This window comes from Alligator mississippiensis, chromosome 5, assembly GCF_030867095.1.
Source record: "Alligator mississippiensis isolate rAllMis1 chromosome 5, rAllMis1, whole genome shotgun sequence".
Classification (NCBI taxonomy): domain Eukaryota; kingdom Metazoa; phylum Chordata; order Crocodylia; family Alligatoridae; genus Alligator; species Alligator mississippiensis.
Window position 1 is genome coordinate 23442559 of NC_081828.1, and position 26078 is coordinate 23468636.

The window sequence follows — 26078 nt, forward strand, 5'->3', positions numbered from 1 at the left end:
AAGTGTTTCAGCACCAGGCGCTTTTCAAAGCGCCTGGTGCTGTGGCACTTGCATATGTAAAAATGCCAAAGAACACTAAGCTAGATCTGTTCCACATGTTAGGTATCTAAGTTGCACTTAAATATCTAATGCTCTCCCATTCTGCCCTGCTCAAGTCACTGAAAAAAAAATTTGTGTTGTGACATGCCTTCATTTTAGCCTGAAGACTAAATCATAGGAAGTGGTCTGTCCACCTTAGACATTTACATGCCTAAATACTACATAGGCACCAAATAAGTGGAATAGGTTTTAACCCACTATGACCAAAATCACTAAAAACATCTGTAAAGTGGGAGAAGTGAAGGATGGCCATAGCAAGGTACTGTCATCTACACAAAGAAGAGCTTGGGGAATGCAGGGGCCCATTGTGTAATCAGTATATCTGTGAAATATATGGTAGGATGCAAATATCCTATTTTTAAATACAGTTGCATCAGGGACTTGTCAGGGTTTCTACACCACTTCCTCATATTTGGATTCCAGTGGAGCTAAAGCAGAAGTAAGGCACCAACCCTCGCAAAATGGGATTTTCCTATATATATATGGAAATGTAGGTGCCTAGAGATCAAAATATAGGCACTGAATGAATTTAGGCACCTAATGAGTAGATCACTATGTTTGGCCTAGTTTATCAATCTGAATCTAGCCTTACGGCTATAAAGGTCTTACTTCAGGAGTCAGCAACGTTTTTGGTTGCTGACCCACAACCTCACTTTGTAAGATGCTGGCATGCCAAGGGCAGACGGTGGGGGAACTGCAAAGGACCCAATCCATGTTGTGGCAGCACAGTCCCGGGCCCTTCCCTAGCACCTGCCCTAAGATATGCATGCCAAGCAAAATGCCTTCACATGCCATGCTGTGACACCCATTTCAGGGGTTGCCTACATGCATTAACTTATTGCAATAATGGACTGCAATTAAAGGTTTGATTCTGATGTTTTCCCCAATATATAAATTTTAAAACCTGTTTAGTGGCAGTGTATAGAAGCCATTCCTAATTTAAAGAGAAAGGGAAAAATTGTTTTCATTAACCAAAAGTGACAAGGAGAAATGAGCTGAAGCTGTACATATTTAATCAAAATTCCCCCACAAGATACTTTTTAACTAGAAGATCTATTAGGCAATGGAATATACTTCTATGGAAAATTACAGAATTCCCAGCAATAAAACTAGTCAGGTCACAGTAAGCTACTTTACACACCCCTTTTTCTTTCAACAGACTTCCTATGTAAAGCATTTTGAGAGCTACTATTAAAAGTAATAAGAACTATGTATTTGTTATTATCATCATCTGCCTCATTGGTTATAAATACAAGTCATCCCTTTACAGTTAGTAGAATACTTGTATGGGTTCCAAAGCCATTTTTGTGAAATGTTTTCCATTTTCTTCCCAATTACGTTGCTGCTTCCAGATATCTCTCACAGATAGGATGTTCCCAAAGCTTAGCTATGCAGAATGATTTCAAAATATAGTAGGAATAGTTGGTCTGATGAAAGATAGCACTTCTTCCACACTGACTGCTTCAAAATATAGTATATATTCACCAATCAGAGTTTTTACAATAATGGGCAGTTTCATTTTCAGCACCAGTGGTTTCTCAGTATTTCTTTCTCAGTACAGATCTAGAAATCTAGGGGAACAATAAGCACCAGACACACTAGTAAGATGGGAGGAAAAGTGTTCATCCCATTGCCCCATGCCATCATACTACAGGACCTGATAACCTTTAAATTTGAATTGAGGCACATATTATTTACATGTATACAAAACTGATGTTTAATTATGCAAAAATCTGCTCATATTAGATTAGTCAGAATAATAAACTGGCTTCTAGTTTATCAAATTTTGGCAATAGCAAGGTTTCTTCACTAGGCTACTCTGAGCAGCAAGAAGGCTTCCTGAAGGCCCTCTGTGAGGAGATTTTCAAAAGAGCTTAGTACTAAGCAGTAGCTTAAGCCACTCTGGTCTTAAGGATTTAATCCTGCTCTTATTTGCCACTTTCATTCTTCCATTAATATCGTTATTAGCGTATGCGTATCTGGCTAAGCCAAGGCTCAGCGTTCTTGTTGTCAGAATATCAGCTGCTTAGATGCCAGTTATGGGATGGTTATCTATGACAGGGGTTCTCAACCAGTGGGATTCATCCCACTGGTGGGACGCAAAGGTCCTCTAGGTGGGATTTATGTCACGGCGGTGAAACTGGAAGTGCCACAGCGGGACTTCTGATTTCACTTTTGCATACTTCGATCAGTCATTGGGTGACTGGTGGGACCAGGATTTTTTGACCTTACATAGCTGAGACATAAGGTGCAAAAGGTTGAGAACCGCTGCTCTATGATACGAGTTGTAGTCTGCATCTCTCCACATTTTTGGAACACTTTGAACTGTAAGCCACATCTGGATCAGTTGACAGTGTCCATGGCTTTTATCAGTGTGCAAGATATTCAGAGGTGACTTGGTTATCAAGAGGTAAGGTTTTTGTCAAGAAAATGGCTAGTCGCTGCTAACAGGGCCTGTTTTTTGGCCAACAAGATGTGACAGAGAAAACATGACGTGGCTGAGATGACTCTGTAGGTAATATTGGGATTTGAGGGAAACTGGAGGAGGGTTAAAGAGCTACAAGTAAGCTCAGATGAGGTCAAATGAGCTTTTGACCTTTGCTGTTATTTTGGCTTCATGATGAGTGTGGTTACTTGCTAAAGGCAGTCAGGGCTGAGGTATGTACCACAGAGTCCTTATAAGATGCACATGGTCTGACAGAGCTGTAAATTGACTAACCAAGTGTATGGCTCCAGGATCCAGATTGGAACACAATACTTTGCTATCAAGTATCAGAGTGTGAGGGGAGAGTTGTGAAGAGGGTAAGTATTATATCTGCAGGTGGCTGTGCAAGCTTGCAAAGCTGAATGGTATCCGGTGTTAATTTTGACAGCCAATTTTATCAAATGGTCACAATAAGCCAGAGGTCTATCAAGAGTCATGCTGAAGTAGACCAGGTGTAGACTGTGTTTCAAGGTGTATCCATTGAGGGAGGCATTGAGTTCCCAAGTTACAGAAGCATCACTGAAGTGGAAAACCCATGAAACTGATTTCAAAGCATTCAGATGCAAGTGCCAGTTAGTAAGACAGTAGTTGGATATAATTGCCAGATCAGAATTTAAGATGTCCTTAGCGTCAGAAAAAAATCAAGTCTGAGCTTCCAAGCAGATGTCATTACAGGATGGAGTGTTAGGCAGAACACTGATTGTACAAGTTAAAAAGAGCATTGGAAAAAAGAGCACTAGCGTAGAGACCTGAGGTAGGCCATTGTGCTGGGGTTTCCTCTCACTGACTGGGTTATTCACATGGACCTGATAGTGGTGTTTCCACAACTAACAAAGCAAAGAAGAACAGTGCTAATGCCACATATCGAGATCTCCTGATAACTGGATTCACTGCAAGTTATCTGTGAGAACTTGATCACAAATGACATAACTGTGATAAAAAAATCAGCTTGGTCTTCTGTGGTCTACTCTGGGAAGAGATCTATTGAGAGATTCATGTAAATAAATTAATCACCAATTTAAACTGGGGGGGGGGGGGGGTTCAGAGCCCTGAACATTGGGGAATCTCCCAGTTTTCTTTAGCAGTCTTTGCTATGTCCAAATAAGCCTTTATTTCTTTTGTTTAACTCCACTTCCTAATAATTAAATATATCACATCAAAAATTTTCTTACTGTAAAGCCTTGAATTCTTGCCCAATTTTGATTCTCTCATTTCTTGATTCAGAATTTGTTTTACGAGTTCTTGTGATACTGGAGATTTTATTAAAGCCCTAATTCCTAAAATCACATAATTATGAGAATGGTAGCTATTAATTTAAAAGAAAATGATTTTTAAAATAAAAGATTGAAAGCATGAATATTAAAATACAAATATGCAAAAGGAAATAAAAATAATCTCTCAATTTTGTTGACTATCTTTTGATTAGTTTTAGAACCTTACATCATTTTTCAATACTTAAGGTTAGCAACGCTGATGATTTAACTATGCTTTTCATTTCTTTCTTTTTTTAAGCTAAACTGTACACACTACTACCCAAAGTAGAGTTTTTTAAGGTATTCCACTTTTCTGCAGGTTGGCAAATGCTGGAAAGACTTTTAAATTCTAAGCACATTTTGGAAATGGAAAGCAGAAAGCAGTTTACATAGTATTAACCTGTCAGTTTGAAATCTAGCAAGCCACCTACCATACCAGTATGCTCATGCATTCTAAGTATCTTCATCTCCAGTGGTACCATAATTCTATGATTTTGATTGGTGAATTGAACTCAAATGGCTTGTGAAGAATCTGCATTGACCTTCCTATCTAGTCTCTGAGGTAGCAGGAATTTTTCTCTTCTCCTTTAATTTCAGTTACTGTTTTTTCATTTTCATTATGTTTTATAAACTGTTCCCTTCTGAGTTCAGCAGAATTTCTTTTCCAGTATGAAAACTGTTAACCTCAGCAGGAGCAAATAAATCTAAAATCTGAGTAAAATTTATTCAGAGGGAGATGCATCAATAATGAAATGAAAGCTAGAGTGGATTCTGTAATTTATAAATACATATTAATGAATAAAATATACTTTAATTCCCTGATAAAATAAAGATAGGATTACTTTGTAAAGTTTACTTTGAATTTTGAATATACCTAATATTCTGTTAAAGATGCCTCAAGAAACATGTGATGACATCATTTCTCCATGCGATTTGAAAACAGGAAGGAGTGGAAGCAGCAGCATTATGTAAAGGTGGGGCAAAGTTTGGAGGCAGCCTCATACCTGAGGGGAGGGAGACCATACCCTGCCACAGGGGAGACACCATTCAGCACACCCCAACCAAGTGACATTCCAGAGCAGTCATCCCTCTTGCTTGTTTCTTAATTGGATCTTCCTCTCTGTCACACACACACACACACACACACACACACACACACACGAATCACTGAATCATTGAAGTTATTAATGAGGTTATCCTGTTAATTTCCAAATACAATTCCCAGGGTGGTGTCCACAGTGCTGGAGTAAAACAGGTTTCATACATAGAATATAATAGGATCATAGAGGAACTGAAATCTCCTTTCAGAACCTCCTAGGCTCAAGGCAACAATACAACCTTTCCATGTCTCCGACTTTTGGGTTGAAATAGTTGCTGCAAACCTCACATGGATGTTTGTGGGCTGTGAAATGTTTGTCAGTCTGACCTCCAGCCCCTTCCGTTTCTAGGCACGGCTTGTTTTTCTGCACAATCTCAGCGTCACTATGGAAGCGGTATAGGCATTTCATATAGATCTCCTATGACCCTCAGCTGACGAGCAAATTTCACTTCTGTGCCTATAAGGAAAAGCCAGGCCAATATTTTTGTTTCTCTAAAAACTTGACAAAAATGTCCTCCTGCATTTTAGTCATGCTGTTACTTTTTCTAAGATGAAAGCACCTGCTCCCTGGTGAAATCTGGTTTGCTCCAACACATCTACCTCTGTACACCTCTCATCCAGTAGTGTTATGAGCCAGATGCTCTCTCTCTCCAAAATAAATCACTTTCCCCTAGTACCTCGGTCACTCTTATAATAAATCCACTGCCCAAAAAATTAAATCTATTCTTTTTCATGCAAAAAAAAATCAACATATCTTCCTCCTCTTGCCCCTCTACTTTTCTTACTCATAAAACTTCTTCTCAACACTATATAATCACCAATTTGACCTTTTGTCACCTTAGCAGTTCTGTCCTTTCTCCCTGGCCACTCTTCCATAAATAGGTGGACTTGTGGGTACATAGATCATGGGTACATAGGTCATGGGTACATGGATCATGTACAAGAGGTATGAGCAGACTGATATCAGGGCACAAGAGAAAAGCTGAGCTTCATGCTCAGGAACTGTTGCTCTCTTACTTCTTGAGAAATCCTTGCTCTCCTTGCTGAGAGAAGGAGATTTACTCCTCCTTGAGGTGTCAGCTGGCCAGGAGTGCTAGATAGGCTGGGAGAGGAGTGAAGGTGAGTGAATGGGAGAACTGCTGCATGTAACTGGGATGCTGCTCTGGTGCATGAAGGGACAGTCAGCAGCTGAGCAAGTGGTGGTGTTATGCTCTTGTTACTGAGGCCTGACTGAGTGCTTCAGAGCCATAGAGTTCAGAAGCTTCCACTCAGTTCACTGAGATTGATACAAACCTTCTGGGCCATCAAGTCCAGTCCTCTGAAATCACAGGCAACCATGTAATAAACAATTGTCCAAAAGTATTTGGAATGCAAAAATATCCACTCTGGCCCTTCTCTCATGTTATAGTCACAAAAAGCATCCAATTTAAAACAAAAACAAACCTACAATGCTACAAGAAGATTGCAAGAAAGGCAATGCCTTAGCCACTGCAATGGCAGTGAATTAATCAAACATCCTAGGAGGTGGATGACCTCCATGCTAGAAAGGAGGAGAGTAAAAAATCCTCAATAGTCTTCATTTGAGCTGGGGGGAAATTCCTTCCTGACCTTAAATCTATGAGTTGACTCTATGCATGCACTTTGTATTATTAAATTTATCCCATTTCATTATTCTACTGCCAAGATAATCAGGTCCTTCTCAAAAGTGGCAGTAAATCTCAACTCTCAGCTTCAATATCAGCACATATCTAGTAGGCCTGTGTGAAGTGGCTAGTGTTCGCTTTGGATTCGAATTTGGCCGATTCGGGGGGCAGTGACTTGATTTGGTGATTTGAATCACTGTCCCGATTCGATTCAGCTGAATCTGCCTCCATTTTTCTGAGCAGGGACCAGAACTTCTCCCCCACTGGCATACAGGACAGACTCAGGAGTGACTCCGCCAGGCCTAGGGTCAGGGAGGACTGAGTTAGGGAACTTCTGGAAAGGCTGGACGTGTTCAAATCAGCAGGTCCAGATGCTCTCCACCCCAGGATGCTGAGGGAATTGGCAGGGGTCATCGCAGAGGCCCTGGCACGGCTTTACAAGCACTTGTGGTGCTCTGGCCAGGTGCCAGAAGACTGGAAGAAGACCAATGTAGTCCCCATCTCCAAAAAAGGGAGGAGGGAGGACCCAGGCAACTATAGGCCTGTTAGTCTTACTTCGGTCCTGTGGAAGCTCTTTGAAAAAATCATCCAGGAGCGCATCTGGGAGGGGCCAGCAAGGGGGAGGCTGCTCAAGGGCAACCAGCATGGGTTCATTAAGGGCAAGTCCTGCCAGACCAACCTGATAGCCTTCTATGATCAGGTCATAAAATCATTGGACACAGGTGTTGTGGTGGACGTAGTCTTTCTGGACTTCAGGAAGGCCTTCGACACTGTCTCCCACCCCACTCTCATTAAAAAACTAGGTGACTGTGGCATTGATGCCTACACGATCAGATGGGTCACAAATTGGCTAGGGGGCCGCACCCAGAGGGTGGTGGTAGATGGCTCATATTCGACCTGGAGGGAGGTGGGCACTGGAGTCCCCCAGGGCTCGGTCCTTGGGCCCGTACTATTCAATTTCTTTATCAGCAACTTGGACGAGAGGGTGAAAAGCACCCTGTTCAAATTTGTTGATGACACCAAGATTTGGGGCAAGGTGGGCACTCTAGAAGGGAGGGACAGGATACAACTGGACCTAGACAGGTTACAGGGGTGGGCAAATGTGAATAGGATGGGATTCAATACTGACAAGTGCAGAGTACTGCACTTGGGCAGAAAGAACCAGCAGCATACCTATAGGCTGGGGAGCTCCCTTCTTGAAAGCACAGTGGAAGAACAAGATCTCGGAGTCATTATCGATTCCAAAATGAACATGGGCCACCAATGTGAGGACGCAGTCAGCAAGGCTAACTGTACCTTGTCATGCATCCACAGATGCATCATGAGCAGGTCCAAGGAGGTGATCCTCCCCCTCTATGTGACACTGGTCAGACCACAGTTGGAGTACTGCATCCAGTTCTGGGCACCGCACTTCAGGAGGGATGTGGCCAGCTTCGAGAGGGTCCAGAGGAGGGCCACTCGCATGATCAGGGGGTAGCAGGGCAGGCCCTATGAGGAGTGGCTAAGGGACTTGAACCTGTTCAACCTTCACAAGAGAAGGCTGAGACGGGATCTAGTGGCCATCTATAAACTTACCGGGGGGATCAGAGGGGCTTGGGTGAGACCCTGTTCCCCCGAGCGCCTCCCGGAGTAACAAGGAACAATGGCCACAAGTTGACTGAGAGTAGATTCAGGCTAGACATCAGGAGGCACTATTTCACAGTCAGGGTGGCCAGGATCTGGAACCAATTCCAAGGGAAGTGGTGCTGGCTCCTACCATAGGGGTCTTTAAGAGGAGGCTTGATAACTACCTAGCTGGGGTCATTTGAGCTTAAACTTAGTAGAGGTCATAAGAGCCCTGTTTTCATTCCTGCTCAGGACAGGGGGTCAAACTAGATGATCAGCTCAGGTCCCCCCTGACCCTACCTCTATGAATCTATGATTCAGCCCAGACCCACCCCTGCCTACTCTCCCAACACTGGCAAAGGCTGCCCTGCCCGCCCCAGCTCCTGGCACTTGTTAAAAAAACAGCCCCAACTCACTGGGTTCTGCCGGGCAGGGGGCAATCCCTGCTGCCCCCCACCCCACTTCCCCAACCCCTCCACAGGTGCCTTTTAAGAAAAAAAAAATGAATCCCGCCCCTGACTCACCATTCCTGCCAGAGGGGGGTGATCCCTGCTGACCCCCACAGCCCTGTGCCATGTGGGGGGGCTCTGCACAGGCCCCCAAAGCCCTGAGGCCACTGCAGGAGCAGCGAGTCCAGGGGCTTTTCTTTTTTTTTTTCTTAAAAGGCTGGAGTTGGCGGTGGGGGGCAGTGGGGATTGCCCCCCTGCCCAGCAGCACCTGGAAAGTCAGGGCTTTTTTTTTTAAAGTACTGAGTTGGGGCAGGCAGGGGCAGCCATGGCAGGGCTGGGGGAGCAGGTGGGGGTTGGGGGGGCTCGCAGGGGTCCCCCCATGGTCCATCCTTCCCTCAACCCCCCTCCCCCACCTCTAGTACTTACCAGCAGGTAGTCGGCTGCAGCTCCCTGTTGCAGCTACCCGGGACTGTCCGAATCATCAAAGCTCTCCGAATCTTTTTGGAGAGCTTTGAATTGATTCAGGCCTTTTAAATTGGTCCCCTGATTCAATTTGGATTCAGAGATTTGGCCACCAAATCGGGCTGAATCTCCTCCAAATCGAATCACCACCTGAAGTTTGCATAGTCCTAATATCTAGCACCTGCACTAAGGTCACTAACAAAAATATTAAAAGGAGGGTTCCAAGACTGATCCCTGAGGAACATCATTGGCAACTTCTTTCCAGTCTGATAACTCCCTTTTCTGATAACAGTTGTAGTCTTTCTTTTAGCTACTCCTTGGCCACATCTACATAAGGCACTGATTGCGCAGTTCTTACTACACAGTCATTTAGTACTTGTGTATGCAAGTTACTACACAGTAGCATCCCTGAACAGCTTTTTGGTGAAGTGGACTGTGCAGTAACTCATTACTACTGCACAGTAGCATTGTGTAACACTTCATGACACATGATGCTACTGTGCAGTAGTAATGAGCTACTGCACGGTCATCATCTTGTGCAGACACAGCCCTTATCCATCTTACATTTACAGTGATAAGCCTCATCTACTCCATTGTAACTAATAATTTTCTCTCAGCACAGTATCAGATATTTTATTTAAATCTAGATGGATTAAGCCCACTGTGTTGCCATTATTTAAATAAGTAAGTTATCCTGTCATAGAAGGATATTCCCTAGGTAAAATCATGCTGCATTTTATCCCATTTTCTATTTATCTTCATATCCTTAATTTTTTTTTCTTCTCTATCTCATCTAAAACCTCACCTAGGTCATAGTGTCCTGTAGTTGTCTATTTTTTTCCACTTTTTGAATATGAGCATGTTTTCTAAACAAATGGCCGAACAAACCAACAGATTAATTGTAATTGTGGAGAACAGCAGATAGGAACACAGTATCTTTATAGTGACCTTTAAAAGTTGAATTAATATAAATGCAATGTTAAACTACAAATGAGTGTTCATGAGCTGTCAATTAAGTACTTTCACGAGTAACCAGTAGCAGGTAACAGGAATGGAGAAACAAGCATTTTCCATTCTTTGTCTAATGAGGGAAAGAAGACAGAGATTTTAATCATCTAATTTTCTATCCAGGAACAATTACATACTTGCTAATCAGAGGAGATGTGGGAAATACCCCCAAGAGAACAGAGCATCCTCTCAAAAGAGGACCCAAAAGACAGTGGGATTTATTTGCCAGGAAATTTTATTTTAGAAGGTGAGGAGACTGGAAGCTTCCTGCACTGTTCTGTACCCCCCACCCCAAGAGTTGACATCATATAGTTTTTTTCATTTAAAGGTCAGTATATAGGTGTCATCCATTATACAGTGAGAGCCAGATTCCCCCCTGCTGAGCTCCATCCACTCTGTGGAGATGGATGGCCATGTTACCTCTCACCTGGCCCTGAGACCATACTGTAAAATTTGGTAGTAGGTGTAAAGTTAAGATGATGGGCTCCTGACTGCATCTCCAACCCCCAGTGTGTACAGATTCCTGGACCTGCAGGCAGCCATCCCTAGGTCCCAAAAGAAGTACATTAGGGAGAAAACACTGGTGAGGGGATAATTGATCCTTTCTTCTTGTGAAAGCCTTTCTGTGGAGAAACCTTAAAATCTTAGTTTTGTACCTTAATAGCAGGATGATTTTCAATGGAATTGCAATCACTCTGAGAACCCTCTGATGGGAAGACATGTTCCATATTCATTTTTGTGCAGAAGATCTATGTGTGTCACCAGTGTATTATTCAGACATATCTATGTTCACAGTAGTATGTCACGTCCGTGCTTTAGAGCCATTTTGATATGCATGCCCTTGAAGACGCAAGTGTGACTGAGGTGATGTGGTAAATAGGAAGAGAGAGTTTTGTGAAGAAAGTAAGTGCAATAACACTAGCGTTAGGAGTGTTCAGTAATTTTTTCATACCATACAAATTAGAACTGCAGATAGGAACGATATTATCCTGTTGTATCCAACACCTTTCATACATCCAACACCAAACAGAAATGTTAATAAACAGAATAATATAGCAATGTTTTCAACTGCCTTCTGTGTATGAAGATTTATACACAGCAGATAAAAGAGAGATTTAATGAAACCCTCACAAAAAATAAGAAGCTATTTTGTATTCCTACTGCACAGGTTAACATTTAATATACCTTTGAATCACTTTTCCCTTTAAAAAAATCCTTTCAGACAATAGCTGATTTGAAAATAGGCTTCATGTTTTGGAATATAAACCACCAGGTTTACTGGCACATTCTTTGGGTGGATGAAATGTGGTTTTTTTGAAGTATAAAAGCTACAGTTTTGGAATAAGCAGCTTTAGCTGATGTTAATACCATAAAGCTTATTGTATTATTATTGTCATTAGTCAAATAATGATTAACAATAAAAATACTTACCACTTTAAGAGCACTTTACAGTTCTAAAAGCATTGTACAAATATTAATAAACTTAATTAATCAATCCTTACAACACTCATTGTGATGCTTTCTAATGATCCGTATTGTAATTTTAAGCAAAAACAAACCTCTGAGAGACTTCACAGTGCCCTACAAGGGACTGTCCCCTTACAACCATTTTATATAATAAGGACTGAAGATAAGACTATAGATCTGGGCTGAGCTTCTAGCCATTGGCAGTCCTCCTATCTGAAGGGCTCCTGCCATTGGTCAATTAGTGTTTCTTATAAAACTGTAGGAGGCTGCTTACAGAAGATAGTCCCAGGCGAAGACCTTGTCTTTATGTAATGTTATCCTCCCTCTTTTTTTTTCCTATGGGGCTACTAGTTTCACGGAACACCTTTTTTTAACACTGCCTAAGGTTACAGCAGGATACTTCAGTCTTTGCATTTGTGAAGGGCTGATGTTGGACTCATGCAATGGAATGCAGACGCCACAGCCATTGGGCAGGTCTTAGAACAAATGCAGGCCTTGGCAGCCCCAGAATATGTTAGGATACTTATGAGTGAGCACGGAAAGAAGAGGGAAATGACAGCTTTGAGGCATCTTTATTATTCCTCTTCACTGCTGCTACATCAGATAGGAAAAATGCTGCATAGGTTTAATAAAATTGTAGGCACCAATGTCAGATCATTCTTGTCCCTGTCCTTTATAGTCCCAGATATTTGTAATGGGATTTAAATCAGGCCTTAAGTGATTTGTGCAAGGCTGCACAGAGGTTCAAGTTAGTAACAGAGCCAATCTTAGCATGCTGAAGGTTTTGGCTACCTGTCATATGTTCACCCTCTTGACAGCACTACCACTGCACCATGCATTATCTTGACATAGTGTTCTGTGATTTGAAATACATTGTATTTTTCCTGTAGTGATGAGAGAGGCCCAAATTTAAAAGTGGGTTTGTTAACTGCTATGGCTAAGTACAGACATTCAGGAGGTTAAATCAGGTTCAAAATAGCTGTCTGTTTTAAGCCTATCTTGTCCTGGTGCCAACCTTACACTTACAGGCCTGGTCTCAGTGATGGGAAATCAGTCTAAACTGTAACCGAACAGAAGTTCCATGCACACAAACTGGTCTAAAAATTGCAGAACTCAGTTTAAGACCAACCTAAATCTGTTCAGTATCAGACTCATTCGATTTAGGTCAAACCACTGCATAGAACTTCTGTCCACTACCCCTGCACAGCCCCGGGGCTGGAAAAACCCAGCCAGTGGCCCCAGCCCCAGGTCTGCTCTTATCACTCCCTCCTTTCCCTTAACTGGTCTATTTTTTGCCACCCCTAACCCCTTGCTCCCTGCCAGCAAGTGCTCTAAACCCCCATCCCACAAGCCACTCCAGCTCCATCTGCTTTTATCAGCATTCACCACTGCCGTAGCCAAGCAAACAAGTCCCAGTGTGGGGAGGGGTGGGAGAGATGAGGGTGTAAGATCGCTGGGGGGGGGAACCTCACCCCACCCCACCCCACCCCACCCATGGGTCACACCTTCCCACCCCACCTCTCGGTCATGCCTGCTCCCCCACCCCTCGTGGGTCACACCTGCCCCCTCCCCCAAGGGTTGCACCTGCCCCACCACCCCATCCATGGGTCACACCTGTCCCCCCCCTATGCCTCATGAGTCACACCTGACTCCTCAACCCACAGGTTGTTCTTGCCCCACCCATGACACCTGCAGGTTGCACCTGCCCTCTCTACCCCACCTGTGGGTCATGCCTGCCCCCCTACTCCACCCATGGGTCGTGCTCCCCCAACATTGCGTGGTGGACCCCCCAAACCCCCAGCTTGCCCATTCCCCACCCTGACTTACCTGATATTGTGAAGCCATCTTGACTCAATTTAGTCTCCCTCATGCCCCCATATGTCTGAACTTAGCCCCTGTGTGCATTAAAACTCCACAATGTGAAGGTTCTTCATTATATGCTTACTAAATAATAATCTTAAATTACCTGACCTACTTTCACTCACGTGTTTGTTGCACATAAGTCTAACATAAAAAGTGATTTTTCTTTTCTATAACAAGAGTAATTATATTCTTTCAGACCGTGTGTGGCAGCTGAATTCAGCTGTTACTGTTAATTTGCCTCATGATTACAGGGCATGTAAAAGGGACAGAATAATGTGGTTAACTATACAATTTTTTTAAGTCTGGAGAAAGATGATATTTTATTATATGTTGTTGGGGTTAAAGTACCTGTCTTTGGGCAGGAGGAAGAGAATATGCAGTTTCCTCTCTGTGATATCCATGCAAAAAGTTTCACGTTATAACAGAAACTGATTTATAGCCTAAAGAATTCCCCGTTTAAAATTACCAAAATTAATATTGCTAATAGCTATCAGTGCACAAGAAAGAACTTTGTATCAAAGAATCATTTTAACTGAACTCTGCAATTTGATCCTTTCTACCAATAACAATGCCTCTATCTCCCTTGCCAGTTTTTTTCACAATCTAAAGGTCTTTTATATTACTAAAATGTTCCTATTTTGCCTAATTTCCATTATACGTCATTCCAGCTTTGACATTGATTTATGACTTAATGACCAAAGATTGATGATGACTAAGGACTACATTTTAAAATGATGCCTCTATTTTGATTTTTTTCAGTGCTGGGCATATAGATTTTTTTGAATTCTCTTTCACCCAACTGAAAAAACTGACCAGAAGTAATTGATATTGGGCATGTTTCAAAATGTGATTCTTGACCTCTCTGCTTCATACACCTATAAAACAGTAACAAGATTTCCCTACTTAAAGCTCATGTGGGGGTGTTTGTCAGTGTAATTCAATGTTGTTTTAAAGCAGTGTGAAATCTGGTGGTAGAAGGTGCTATCATATATAGTCTATTAATATTACAGTTGGTTGCTTAAGACTGTCACTAATAAATGTATTACTTCCAGTCTGCAAATTATTCTTACCTTACAAAGCCAATGCATACATAAGTAATTTACCTTGCAGGTATCTTGATGGTTTTTACATTAACCATTATGCTATAATATTTTTACATGCATAATGTAGGGAAAATTATTAGGGACTTTTTGATATTGTAGAGGGACATCAGAAATAAATATAGATGTATGTAGAATGGAAACAACACCTTTAATCTGTAGTTAGGTAAATATGCACAGTACAACATTTAATTTATCTACAAACATGTAAGATGAGACTCAACACACTTGGGAAGGCAATGATAAGCTAAAGGGAAAAAAGATTTTAGGTGAGATTGAAAGAGAAGTAACTTGCTTCATTTACTGTAAATATGGGAAAGTTCAAGATAAGTGGAACAGAATGATTGAGAAGGGCTTGAACTGAGGCCAGGTTCCAATAAAGCGTGGGAGAAAGTAGAGCTTAGCTAGCAGGCTTGGGTAGCATGATGGGCTTTGTTACTCCTATTCCAGACAGTGATAAGGGGTCTGAAAAATGGGCACTGCAGACTAGTGAGTCAACATGAAAATTTGGTAAGATTTTCAGAAATACTTGTTGCCACGTCTGTACAGTAAATTTAATATGTATGCCTAGCACTGAGAAAAATTCTCCAAACTATTAATAGCAGGAGTAATCAAAAGTCCATGAAGAGCTTCAAAAACCATAAGAATTATTTGAATGGATTTGAAACATGGATACAATTTGAGAAAAAGTATTTAACATGGTCTCACTTTGAAACTGCAGCTGAATTATCTGGATATGCAGTTCTCTATTCTTTGAACTTTAGTGCACAGAGATTAAAGGAATGCCTTATTGAAGTAGTCAAGTCAAGGTTGGGAAACATGTAAGCAATGCTGTAGAGGTAGAAATGTGTACAGACAAGAGAAGGATGGGCAGAAAAGAAATTTCTGCATCAGGAATAACAGATGGCTTATATCATCATCATCTTACTGATAAGGATCCTGAACCATAGAAATAAATGGGGAAATCTATACTGTCTCTGGTAATAGAAACTAAGTATCCTTTCTCCTAGTCCTGTGCTATTGGGCATGTCTACACAGTAATTGTACGTCTGACTGGTGGCTTCAAGCATGTTATACTGATCTAGGTAAACTGCTCCCTGACTGGAAGCATGTCTACAAGGTATGGTGGTGTGATAATTAGGATGGGAGTGGGTTAATTGGCCATGTCACTTAACAACTTTAATTAGGCTGTCACACAAAAAGGTAGCTACATTACTTTAAGGTTTAGGAGGTAGCCTCCGCAGAGCATCACAAAGTGCTTGAAGCTACCACTGCCTGGCATGGCAGGCTTATCATTTAAACATGGCTTTGGTGAACTCCATGGTGGCTGTTGGGATTTTAAATGTCACCGCAATATGTAAATTACTAAATATATTAAAACTGTTTGAGGTGTTTCCTGCCAAATATGAGACATTAATGCACACTGCTCTTTTTAAGATCTAAATTTCAGTTAGCGTACTACCAGCTTCTAGTCATATATGTCTAGATTAGCTTCTAGGATCAACTGAGAAGTGATATTTGCAAGTGCAAATATATGTGAGACTAATGTGAAAAGGGTATTATTTTTTAAGGCTATGGTAGATAGTTAATTAAATCATAGTCTTTTTGAATAACCCACAGATTTGCACCCCAGATCTGGTGGTGTTTTTGGCCTGTTCCAACCAGCGGCTGAAAGAAAGGTTATTGAAACGTGCTGAACAGCAGGGGAGACCTGATGATAACCTCAAAGCCACCCAGAGGCGATTAACGAATTTCAAACAGAACGCTGTCCCATTGGTCAAGTATTTCCAGGAAAAGGGGCTAATCATCACAGTAAGTCCTTTTGATATCAGTTTGTCTGCCTGATAAACCAGTGTATGGCTGTAGCTGCATTCAGGTTCTAAACCTTGTACTTTCCATTCTCTTTGCTTTAACGTAGTCTGTGAGTCACATTCTGCCCTTATTATTGAAGCTGAGGAACTACACTGCAAGAATTGAGTGCAAACTTTGACCTTGTAGTCATGTAATGGAGATGTACAGAACACAGTGTACTTTGTATTTTTTTATGCACAAGTTCATATAACACAACTATTTACTTGCTTTGTATCCTAAAAAACCATAAGGAAATCTAAAGGGTTTTTTGTTTTGGGGTTTTTTTTTAAAGAAAAATGCAAATCAAAAGAAAAAACATATCAAAACTGCCTGCAAGAACTGAAACAATTGTCTCAGCTGTTCAGCTCTATGAGTGTGATGTCAATGTTAGTCAGATGTGACATTTCCAAATTTTGGGGGTGGGTATATGAAGAATGAGATTTAAGATTGTCAGTTCCATCTGGTTAACATGCTTATACAATTGGCACTCTTAACTGGAATATACTGTAAAATAATATAAACTCCAAAGTTCTATGGCAGTTATAGAAAATATTTTTTTTAAGGGCATTAACCCATATGGAGTGAAAATTTATCTGAGTTCAAATGACAGAGTGACAATTTTAGCTTCACTTCAGTCCTTTGCTCAGGAATGGATTTTATTCAAGCATTAAAAAACAGAGACTTTTGAAGCTTTGATTGCTGTGTCAAGGATGCACTGTTATGCATTGCATGTGGACAGATACTTTGGGATACTTGTCATGAAAATATCAGAGCTGTGTTACATTGCATGAGACACAAGGCCATGCGATCTTCATCTGGTGTAAACCAGCATAGCTTCTTTGAAGTCAGTGGAGTGACACTAACAAACACCAATAGAAAGTCCAGCTATTAGTTAGAAAACTGTTCAGACATGTCTCATTCTGTTTGTAGTGTATGGGGCTATGTAAATGATATTTTTTAAAGAAAAGCAGCTTTGGGTGGCAGAAAAATATGGTGTAAATTGATCCCTTTAGCCAAACATTACGGATACTGGTTTCTGCAATTTGCAGGGAAAGGAATATCATCTTTGTGCTCAAAACAAATATTAAAACTGCATATAAAAGTAAGTGAAGCCAGAAGACTTAATTAATACAAGCATGGTTAGCAAGTATAGTAAAAGTATTTCAGTGATCACCTTCTGCTTGTCACCTGTATGATAATATTCAAGATAGATTATGACAGATTTAATAGCGGATCATTCATTTAATATTGTTTTCTGTTTTAAATGTCTTTAGTTCTAATGGAAGAACTAAATAAATAATGGAGATTCTGATTGTGACAACAGATAAGCATTAAGATAAATGTCTCTAATTACTGTAAAGGAAACTTTTCTAAGGTACAGAATGATCAGAAAGGCTAAAATCAAGGAAATACAAATGTAAAAGATAAGCTAACTGTGGAACAAATATAGAATACCTATGTATGCAATCTAGTTGTAAAATGCACAGCTAAGAATTCATATTACATTTGAAGAAGTGCTATACAAAATATTGAGGATCGTATCTTACTAGCTTTTAATGTTGAGTTTGATAGCTTTCAAAGTCCAGTTAATAATAGTAATTTTTTGCTGTAGACCAACGATTCCCAAAGGGTGTGCACCTCACCAGTGATGGAAGTGTGCCATAAGATCCCCCTGTGTGAGGAGGTAAATGCTCTCCTTTCCCATCTGGCACCCTGTGCCTGCTCAAGCTATTCCAGTGCCACCTGAGGCTGTTCTTCTAGGGATTGCCACCACAGCTGCTACCTTCCCCCACCCATTCCCGTGCCTAGGCACTGCCCTGTGCTGCACCCCCAACCCCTCCACACAACACCCAGCAGTGTGTTGTGCTGCAAGCAGCCAGGTGGGTGGATGCATAGACGGAGCTCTGCTTTGCAGCCTGGCTTGCTGCCTCCACTCCTACCATACTCCTGAGTCTTGCAGGAGGGGATGGGGGTGTGTGGTTACTAGCACATGTCACCCTGCAGGAGCAGTCTCAGCCATAGGGGTTGCCTTTGCCCCCCAAAGTAGAAACTAGGGATCAGGAAAGGGTAGATAGTGGAAAGAGTAGGGAAGAGCAGGATGAGTTCCTGCCCCTGCCGCCCTTAAGTGGCACCAGCTAGATCAGTGATTCTCAACATTTTAGCTTCAAGGCCTCCCTCTATATATTTTCTTAATTTAAATCAATCTCAGAGGTTTTCAAATGGGGTGTCATGAAATTCAGAAACATTATAGAGTTGTTTTTTTAACAGTACATCTTAGCACTGGCAGGAGAATGGAATATGTTATATATTTTGGGTTAGGGACAGAAGTTACACATAAACCAGTTTAAGTGATCAGAAACTGGTTTAAACCTGTAACAGAATAGAAGTTCAGTGCACATAAACTAGTTTCAAAATGGCTGAAACTGGTTTAAGATAAATGTGATTGAATGTAGTACCAGAATTAACTGGTTTAGGTCAAACCAGTTTATGAAACTTCTGTCTCAGACCCCTTCCTTCCCAGACCCCTTCAAGTTAAATCACAGTCTCCCCTGTGGCAGGCCAGTAGGGGGCGATCCTGCACTGAGCTGCCTGCCTCATTGCACCCAGGCAAAAACCAAGCTTCAAGTGCCTTCCACAGGGCACCTTACATCTGGCTGATCCCCTTCTTGGAGCACACCCACAAGCCTGGGGTACTGCTGCCACCACCCAGACTCAGGTTCTTGTCTGGGCCCTGTGCCACCCAGGATACATAGGCCCTGTAGACCTTGGAATTTTGGGGTGCTTCTATTAGCCTGAAACATTTACCAGCAGCCTCCCATGTGAAAGGAAAGTAAAATAGCTGAGCCCACTGTGACAGGTGGCACGCTCAGGGTCGGGTCTCAAGCTGGCCTGCCCACCTATGGGGCAGTCTACCCAGTCTTGTCTGCCATGACTTTGCTATTACAGTGAACTGGTGGTAAATGTGGGAGGCTACCCATTACATGCCCCAATGCTAGGGGGCACTATCCAAGGCTCTGTACCTTCCCTACACCATGGCCCATGCCTCACAGATGGCATCCAAGATGTAATTGTATCCCAGCCCCTCTTACTGGGCTCCATCCCCCTGATTCATACTGGGCTCCTTGCCCCCACACACAGTCAGGCATCCTAGCTTCTGGGCTCCTTGCCTCTCACTAGGCTCCATGCCCCTTGCTAGGCTCCATGTCCTTTCCCAAAGCTTGGGCTCCTTGCCCCTCATTCATTCTGGGCACCTTGCCCGACTCTGGACCCTGTTGGTCCTGCTGATTTCCTTGCTGACCCCATTGGTCCTGCCAATCCAATTGGTCCTGACAACCTCCTGGCCACCCCCTAGGATGTGGGGGCTGGGGTTATGAGATGCCCCTCACCTTTCACCAGGGAGGTAACTGGCCTGGCATTTCTTGGGGACTCCCTTGGCACAGGGAGCCCCACCAGGCCACCTTTCCCCAGCAGGGTGCAGTTTCAAGTCATGCCCAGGACCAATGAGGCTTCCTCCATCCCCATAGCCTCACCCTTACCCTCCGTGTTCCAGGAGAAGCTCAGCCTGATGTTGCCTCCTTGGCTGCTCCACACAGACTGCTGCATCTCTGGCCTATGTTTGAAAATGGCTGTCCTCATCAGGCACCTGGTTACTGCCTGCTCCTGACCTTAAAGTGGCAGGCACCTTAGCAGGTCCCTTCCCTCTTAAGCACACAAAGTGAGACATACTAAAACAGATTTATTGATCAAAGGGTGGGGGTGGGGAAGGAATACCAATATCAAAATATAGAAAGAAAATCAACCTTGAGCAAATCTGAGTGGCTTGTCAGCCTTTTGATGCATGACTAGAGTATATTAAACTTAGTTCCTAGTTAAGTTTTTTTAAGTTACTCACTTCCACATCCAGAGAATGAGAAAGAGCTGCAGAAGTCCTTGCTTCCATGTGTTTAAAAATGTACACCTTCTTCCTGGAGGGAACCTCTTAAATAGCCTGCCTGACCTCACCACCTGGACCCAGTCAGGGACAGGTGTCATTTGATGCCATCCAATTAATCATCACAGTTATCTAATGGAGTGACATGGGCTTAAGCTCCTGCCCCTATGTCAGAAATCAAGACAATATAAGAGACTAGATCCACTCCCTCTTACCTGAGCTAGGTCACATATGCAGTAACCCAGGGCAACCAGGTTGACAGATATGTGCAAAGATAAAGAAAATGAAAGGGGGAAAAAAACCTAAGTTGGGAGGCTGGGATGGAGTTCTTTCACACCCACAGCATCTCCGCATGCTTTGCAGCCCTGGGCTTTGCTGTCTGCTCAAGCAGAGCAGGGTTGGGGCCACCCCTCTGCTCCCTAGCCTGAGCAGTGAGGACTGGCTAACAAGGGGATGCAGGTGGGAAACCTAGGAGGTGCAGCAGGGTCTGCCTGGTGGGGGCAGGGCAGCCCCTGCCAGACTTTTCCCTATTGAAGTGGAGGGGGCAGGGGCATGAGCCAGCAGGCTCAGGGGAGGAAGGGGGATTAAATTTCCATGTCTCCCCTCATGGTCCCAGGCATGGGGACCCCAGCCAGGGTCTGCTTGGCTTTTCACCCTGCTGGCCACTCACACAGCAGGGGGTGTGGCCAGGGTCAGCCCAGGCAGCAGCCTCAGGTGAAGCAGGGTCAGGGTGGGGGATTAAACTCCCCTGTCTCCCTTCTCAGGCATGAGCACAGGAACCCCAGCTCCCTGGCATGTGGTCCCTATGCCTGTGCCTGAGAGGGGAGAAAGGAGAGTTTAATCCCACTTCCTCCTCCTGAGCCTGCTGGTCTATGCCCCGACCCTCTCTACTCCAGCAGGGAAAAGTCTGGCAGGGACTGCGCTGCCCCAACCAGGCAGACCGGGATACACCACCCATGTTTCCCACCCATCAGCCAGTATTTCATACCAGTGTTTTTCCTGCCATAACAAATATGACTGAGTCTGTTCTGTTTTATGTGCCGTCACTGCTTGGGCTAGGTAGCAGAGGGGTGGCCCCAACCCTGCTCTGCTTGAACAGACAGCACAGCCCAGGGCTACAAAGCGTGCTGGGATGCTGGGGGACTGTAATTTAACTTGAACCAAGAAGGGGTCTGGGACAGAAGTTCCATAAACTGGGTTGACCTAAATCAGTAAGTCTGATACTACATCAACCAAGTTTCTCTTAAACCAGTTTCAGCCATTTTGGTTTATGTGCACTGAACTTCAGTTCTGTTATAGGTTTAAACTAGTTTCTGATCACTTAAAAGTGTTTTATGTGTAACTTCTGTCCCTAGCCTTTGGGTGTAGGAGCAGATTGTGTTGTCAGTTTTAATCTAGAAAAAAAGTGCCTCAGGTATCAAAAGTTTGGGAAGCGCTGCTGTAGACACTGCAATCAGACATATAACTGTTCCAGTTATTTCTCTTTTAGGACTTTGTGTTTGAAATATTAATAGGTTGAAGGTGATATCCTGACTATTGATATCAATTGCAAAACTCTTATTGACCTATAACTGCCACTGCTATGAGTGCTCTCACTGGAGTCAATGGGACCAGTTACAGTGGTTGTGTTGCATACTATGAAGTCTGTATTATGAACTGTACCTGCTAGTATGTGTTTGTTGGAAAGAAAGAATGAAATCTGTACCAAGAAGTATAATGCTTCTTTTGGAAAGGTCTGTAAGGCTAGGGACAGACATTCAAAAAACCTGAGCCTGCATTGATTCAATCTTTGCAGGTTAGTCTGATTTGGGGGGTGGATTAGACATTCCCTTTTAATTCTAGAAATGCAGGCATATACCTGCAGTGACTCAGGCTAGAAGCTGGGGGCAGGGGGATGCTAGAGCAGCCCTCCCTTCCCTTCTACAGTGCTGAACTGAAGGGGGACATGGCCAGGCCCCAGCAGGATGCTCAGATTAGGGAGAGGTTCCCTTCCCCTTGATAACAGAGCATTTATCACCTCTGTGATCAGCATTTAGCACCCCATCAGAAAACAAAGCATCTTTCATTAGTTCAAGCTCTTAAACAGCTTTTTCCATGGAATGAACAGAGGAACATTACCAGCTACCTGTTGATTAGCTCCAAAAAGCCCTAAGCAGTTGCTGTCCTGTCTGCCTTACACAGACACCTCTCAGCATTAGTTAGGATACCACATGCTTGTAACCATCTGTGCTGTGGGAGGGAGGAAGCCAGGCAGGCCCTGCTGTACCTGCAAGTCTCTACCAGAGCTCCAGCAATGGAGCAGAGAGACCAACCAAGCCCAGAGAGCATGCTGGGATGCTGGGGGACTCTGGTTTAACTTAAACTGGGAAGTGGTCTGGGACAGACATTGCATAAACCAGTTTGACCCAGATCAGTTAAGTCGGATACTACATTCAACCAAGTTTATCTGAAACTGGTTTCAGCCATTTTCAAACTGGTTTGTGCACTGAATGTCTATTCTGTTACAGGTTTAAATCAGTTTCTGGTCACTTAAACTGGTTTATCTGTAATTTCTGTCCCTAGCCTAAATCATACCAGTATTTTTCCTGCCATAATAAATATGACTGAGTCTGTTCTGTTTTATGTGCTGATCAGATTCAACAATGCCAAAATGTCCTTATGTTGCAAAGTACACATAGTAAGAGATATTACCTCAAATAATGTCTTTCCAATGCTTATTTCAGTGCAATCTGCAGATTGCAGATTAATCTCCCTAATCTCACAGGGAGATTGCCCTGGCAGATAGCCAGGGAAATTATAGTATAGTTGCCCCTGAAGATTTTTCAGTTCTCTTGGAGGCTTTTTGTTAGCTGAATTTGGAATGATAGGAGGACTAGATTTCTTGGAAATTGTTTCACATTACAGAGGAAGGATGTATTTCATGATAGTTTTGTAGACCTTTCAGGACTGATTCTGCTGAAATGTAGTTAACTTTTCAAGGATGACTTGTGTTTTGTAGATAAAGACTCAGTGGGATGTCTTATTAGAATTTCTTCTCTGTAAGGGACTCTTCTAACAGAGGGTTTTTTTCCCTCCCTACTGGATTTTGGTGTTCTACCTAAAAATATTTCAACTCCACTTCTTGATCTTTCTGAAAATAATTATTGCCTTCAAATATTTCCTTGTGTTTCAAAAGGAGTGGGCTTTTTGATGCACAGGGAAATAATGATGTAGAATGTGGCAGCTCTCTTATCCTTCATTACAGAACCTCCCCAAATAACAAGAAACACATACACAAAGGAAGATGCTAAAGATATCTTTAAGAGACCAAGTCTGTAAGATAAGGTTCTACTTCTAAATAATAAAATCAGTTCTTTACTCCATTCTCATGCAGACTGTTTTTACACCAGTTTAATTCCACAAAATCATTGGAATTATTCCTGATTTATAATAATGGAAAGGAAAGGAGAATTAGACCCTCAAACTAGGATTTTAATGATGCACAGGCCAAGTTCTGAGCAGTTCTTTTCAACCTTACTGCATTTAATAATAGAGTAAAACTCTGAGACTTGAAGCATTTTGTTAAGTAGGGGTGTGTGAAACAGGTTTATTCAATCTGATTCAGATTCAGTGTGAATCGGGGGATAGTGATTCGATTAGTTAATTTGGATCACTGCCCTGATTCGATTTGGTCGAATCCGAATCTGAAGATTCAGTGCTGATTTGGAGAATCAGTGATTCGGCCATAGACACAACTTTAAATGTTTTTTCTACGTACCTCAAGGTACCAGGCATATCTCATGAATGCTGAGATGGTAGGGTGGATGGAGTGTCCCACAGGAGCATGTGGGGAGGACCCCCTGCATGCTCAGTGGTGGACCCAGAAGTGGGCCAGAAGTAGTTCCAGTCCACTTCTGGGTCCACTGCCGATCACATGGGGGACCCCCCTGCAACCTGCTGGCTTGGCAATCAGCCATGGGGGGACCCCAGGTGCCTCTACAGACCCAGGAGGCACCAGCTGCAAAGTCGGGGGGTGGCAGGGAGGGTCTCCCGCATGCTTTGCAGCGGACCCAGAAGAAGACTGGAAGTGCTTTTGGTCCACTTTGGGGTCTGCCACTGAGCACACTGGGGATCCCACTGTGCTCCCATGGGATGCTTCATCCACCTCAGCATCTCAGCATTCATGAGCCGCCTGGTACCTTGAGATATGTAGAAAAAACATTTAAAGTTGTGTCTATGTCCGAATCATCGAATCTCTCCTAATGTCTCTGAATTTATTCGGAGGGTTCCAATTTGATTCAGAGAGATTAAAGGGTTTCCTGATTTACTGATTTGGAGAGTCAGCTGCTGAATCAAGCCGAATCTCTGCTGAATCAAATTAACAACCGAAGCTTTGCACAGCCCTATTGGTAAGCTTTATGTCTAAAGAATATAGAAATACCATCCCTTTACATAGGCAACAAAGGATGTCCATAGCAATTTTAAGTGGGATTACAAACAGAAAACACATTTTGCCAGTGTCCAAGACAGATCAGTTTTCTGAGGGATAAAGAAAGTAGAGAAGGAAAAAGTACAAGTACCAATGTACAAAAAACCTGAGCACTCTATACTACAAAGCAAGGTGGCATACCCTGTCCAGGTACATCTCTAAAGCCTTAAAAGCCTGAGGCAGAAGAAACGCAGTGATTACTCCAAGCTGAAATTAATGTAGAAAAATCATATCTGAATAGAGCAGGTCATAAATTCTAATATGATATTTTTCTAATCAGAAAATGCTATTTTTTTTTAATTGAAACATTCCTCAGGAACATGCTGATTTTATCAAATCTTCTGACAGAAAGTGGGAAGGTTTCCTTGACAGCTTGTCTGCCTCTCCAAGCAGCCTGCCTGTTGGACTGTCTCAGAGCCAGAAGCCTGCCAACCCTGCAAGTTCTGGCTCAAGTCAGGACTCTCAGGGCTTTCTAGCAGATAACCTGGCAGCCTTGCAAGAGCTTGGAATCCCAGCTCATGTTTGGGATCTTAAGGTTTCTAGATTCCCCAGTCTAGGGCATGGACCCTGAGGGATGAAGTCTCCAGGCATCTCAGGGAAACCACATCAAATTCATTTTTAAAGAAGCATAATTCGATTTTAATTTCTTATCTTTAAACAAAATGTCAGATTTGCATTCTATGAGGAATTTCAAATTTTAAATTCAATATGGAACAATTTTTGTTTTAATTTTAAGATTCCCCATGGAGTGGGAATTTTGAGTTCTAATTATCCTTATATCCAAGAGGAAGGCAAGTCAGTATGATAAGCTCTACTAAAAGTTTAACTAAATTTAAGTGTAAAATAACTATCTTTCCCAATGTTTTAATTCATTTAGAAATGGAACATACAGTCTTAAAACATGATTTCATTTAAAATGCATGTGTGAAAAGAATACCACACACACTCATAAGGACATTATAATGAAAGGTAAAACTTTTGCTTTGCTCTCAGAAATTCTCATTAAAAAAAAAATCATGTTGACCCATTAATTTGTTGTGCAATCTAGTGAATCATAATAGGTTTATTCCAGCCCCTGGGTTCTTTGTCACTTCTTCTTTTCTAAGTGCTTGGAGAAATAGATCTGCATAAGCTTTTTCTGATTCTTTCATTATTTTTTCCAATATCCTGATATATATCTACATTTCTGTGGAGTCTTGACAGTCCTCTGACATCCTAATTCCCCTATAATCTCCTAGGATTCTGATTTCACTTAACATTGCATCTTCTTTCCAATGAGAAATCTATACCTGTTT

The 26078-nt window shown here is 42.5% G+C and overlaps 1 protein-coding gene across 2 annotated transcripts in view; it reads left to right on the forward strand.

Annotated features, from left to right (window-relative positions):
• The window catches only part of AK5 (adenylate kinase 5), a 168044-nt gene that overhangs the window by 11848 nt on the left and 130118 nt on the right, over positions 1-26078 (forward strand). For both annotated transcript variants that reach the window (XM_019489096.2, XM_014593846.3), the window contains exon 6: positions 16154-16345. In XM_019489096.2, the coding sequence (XP_019344641.1) occupies positions 16154-16345 (192 nt within the window). The remainder of the gene's footprint in view (positions 1-16153; positions 16346-26078) is intronic.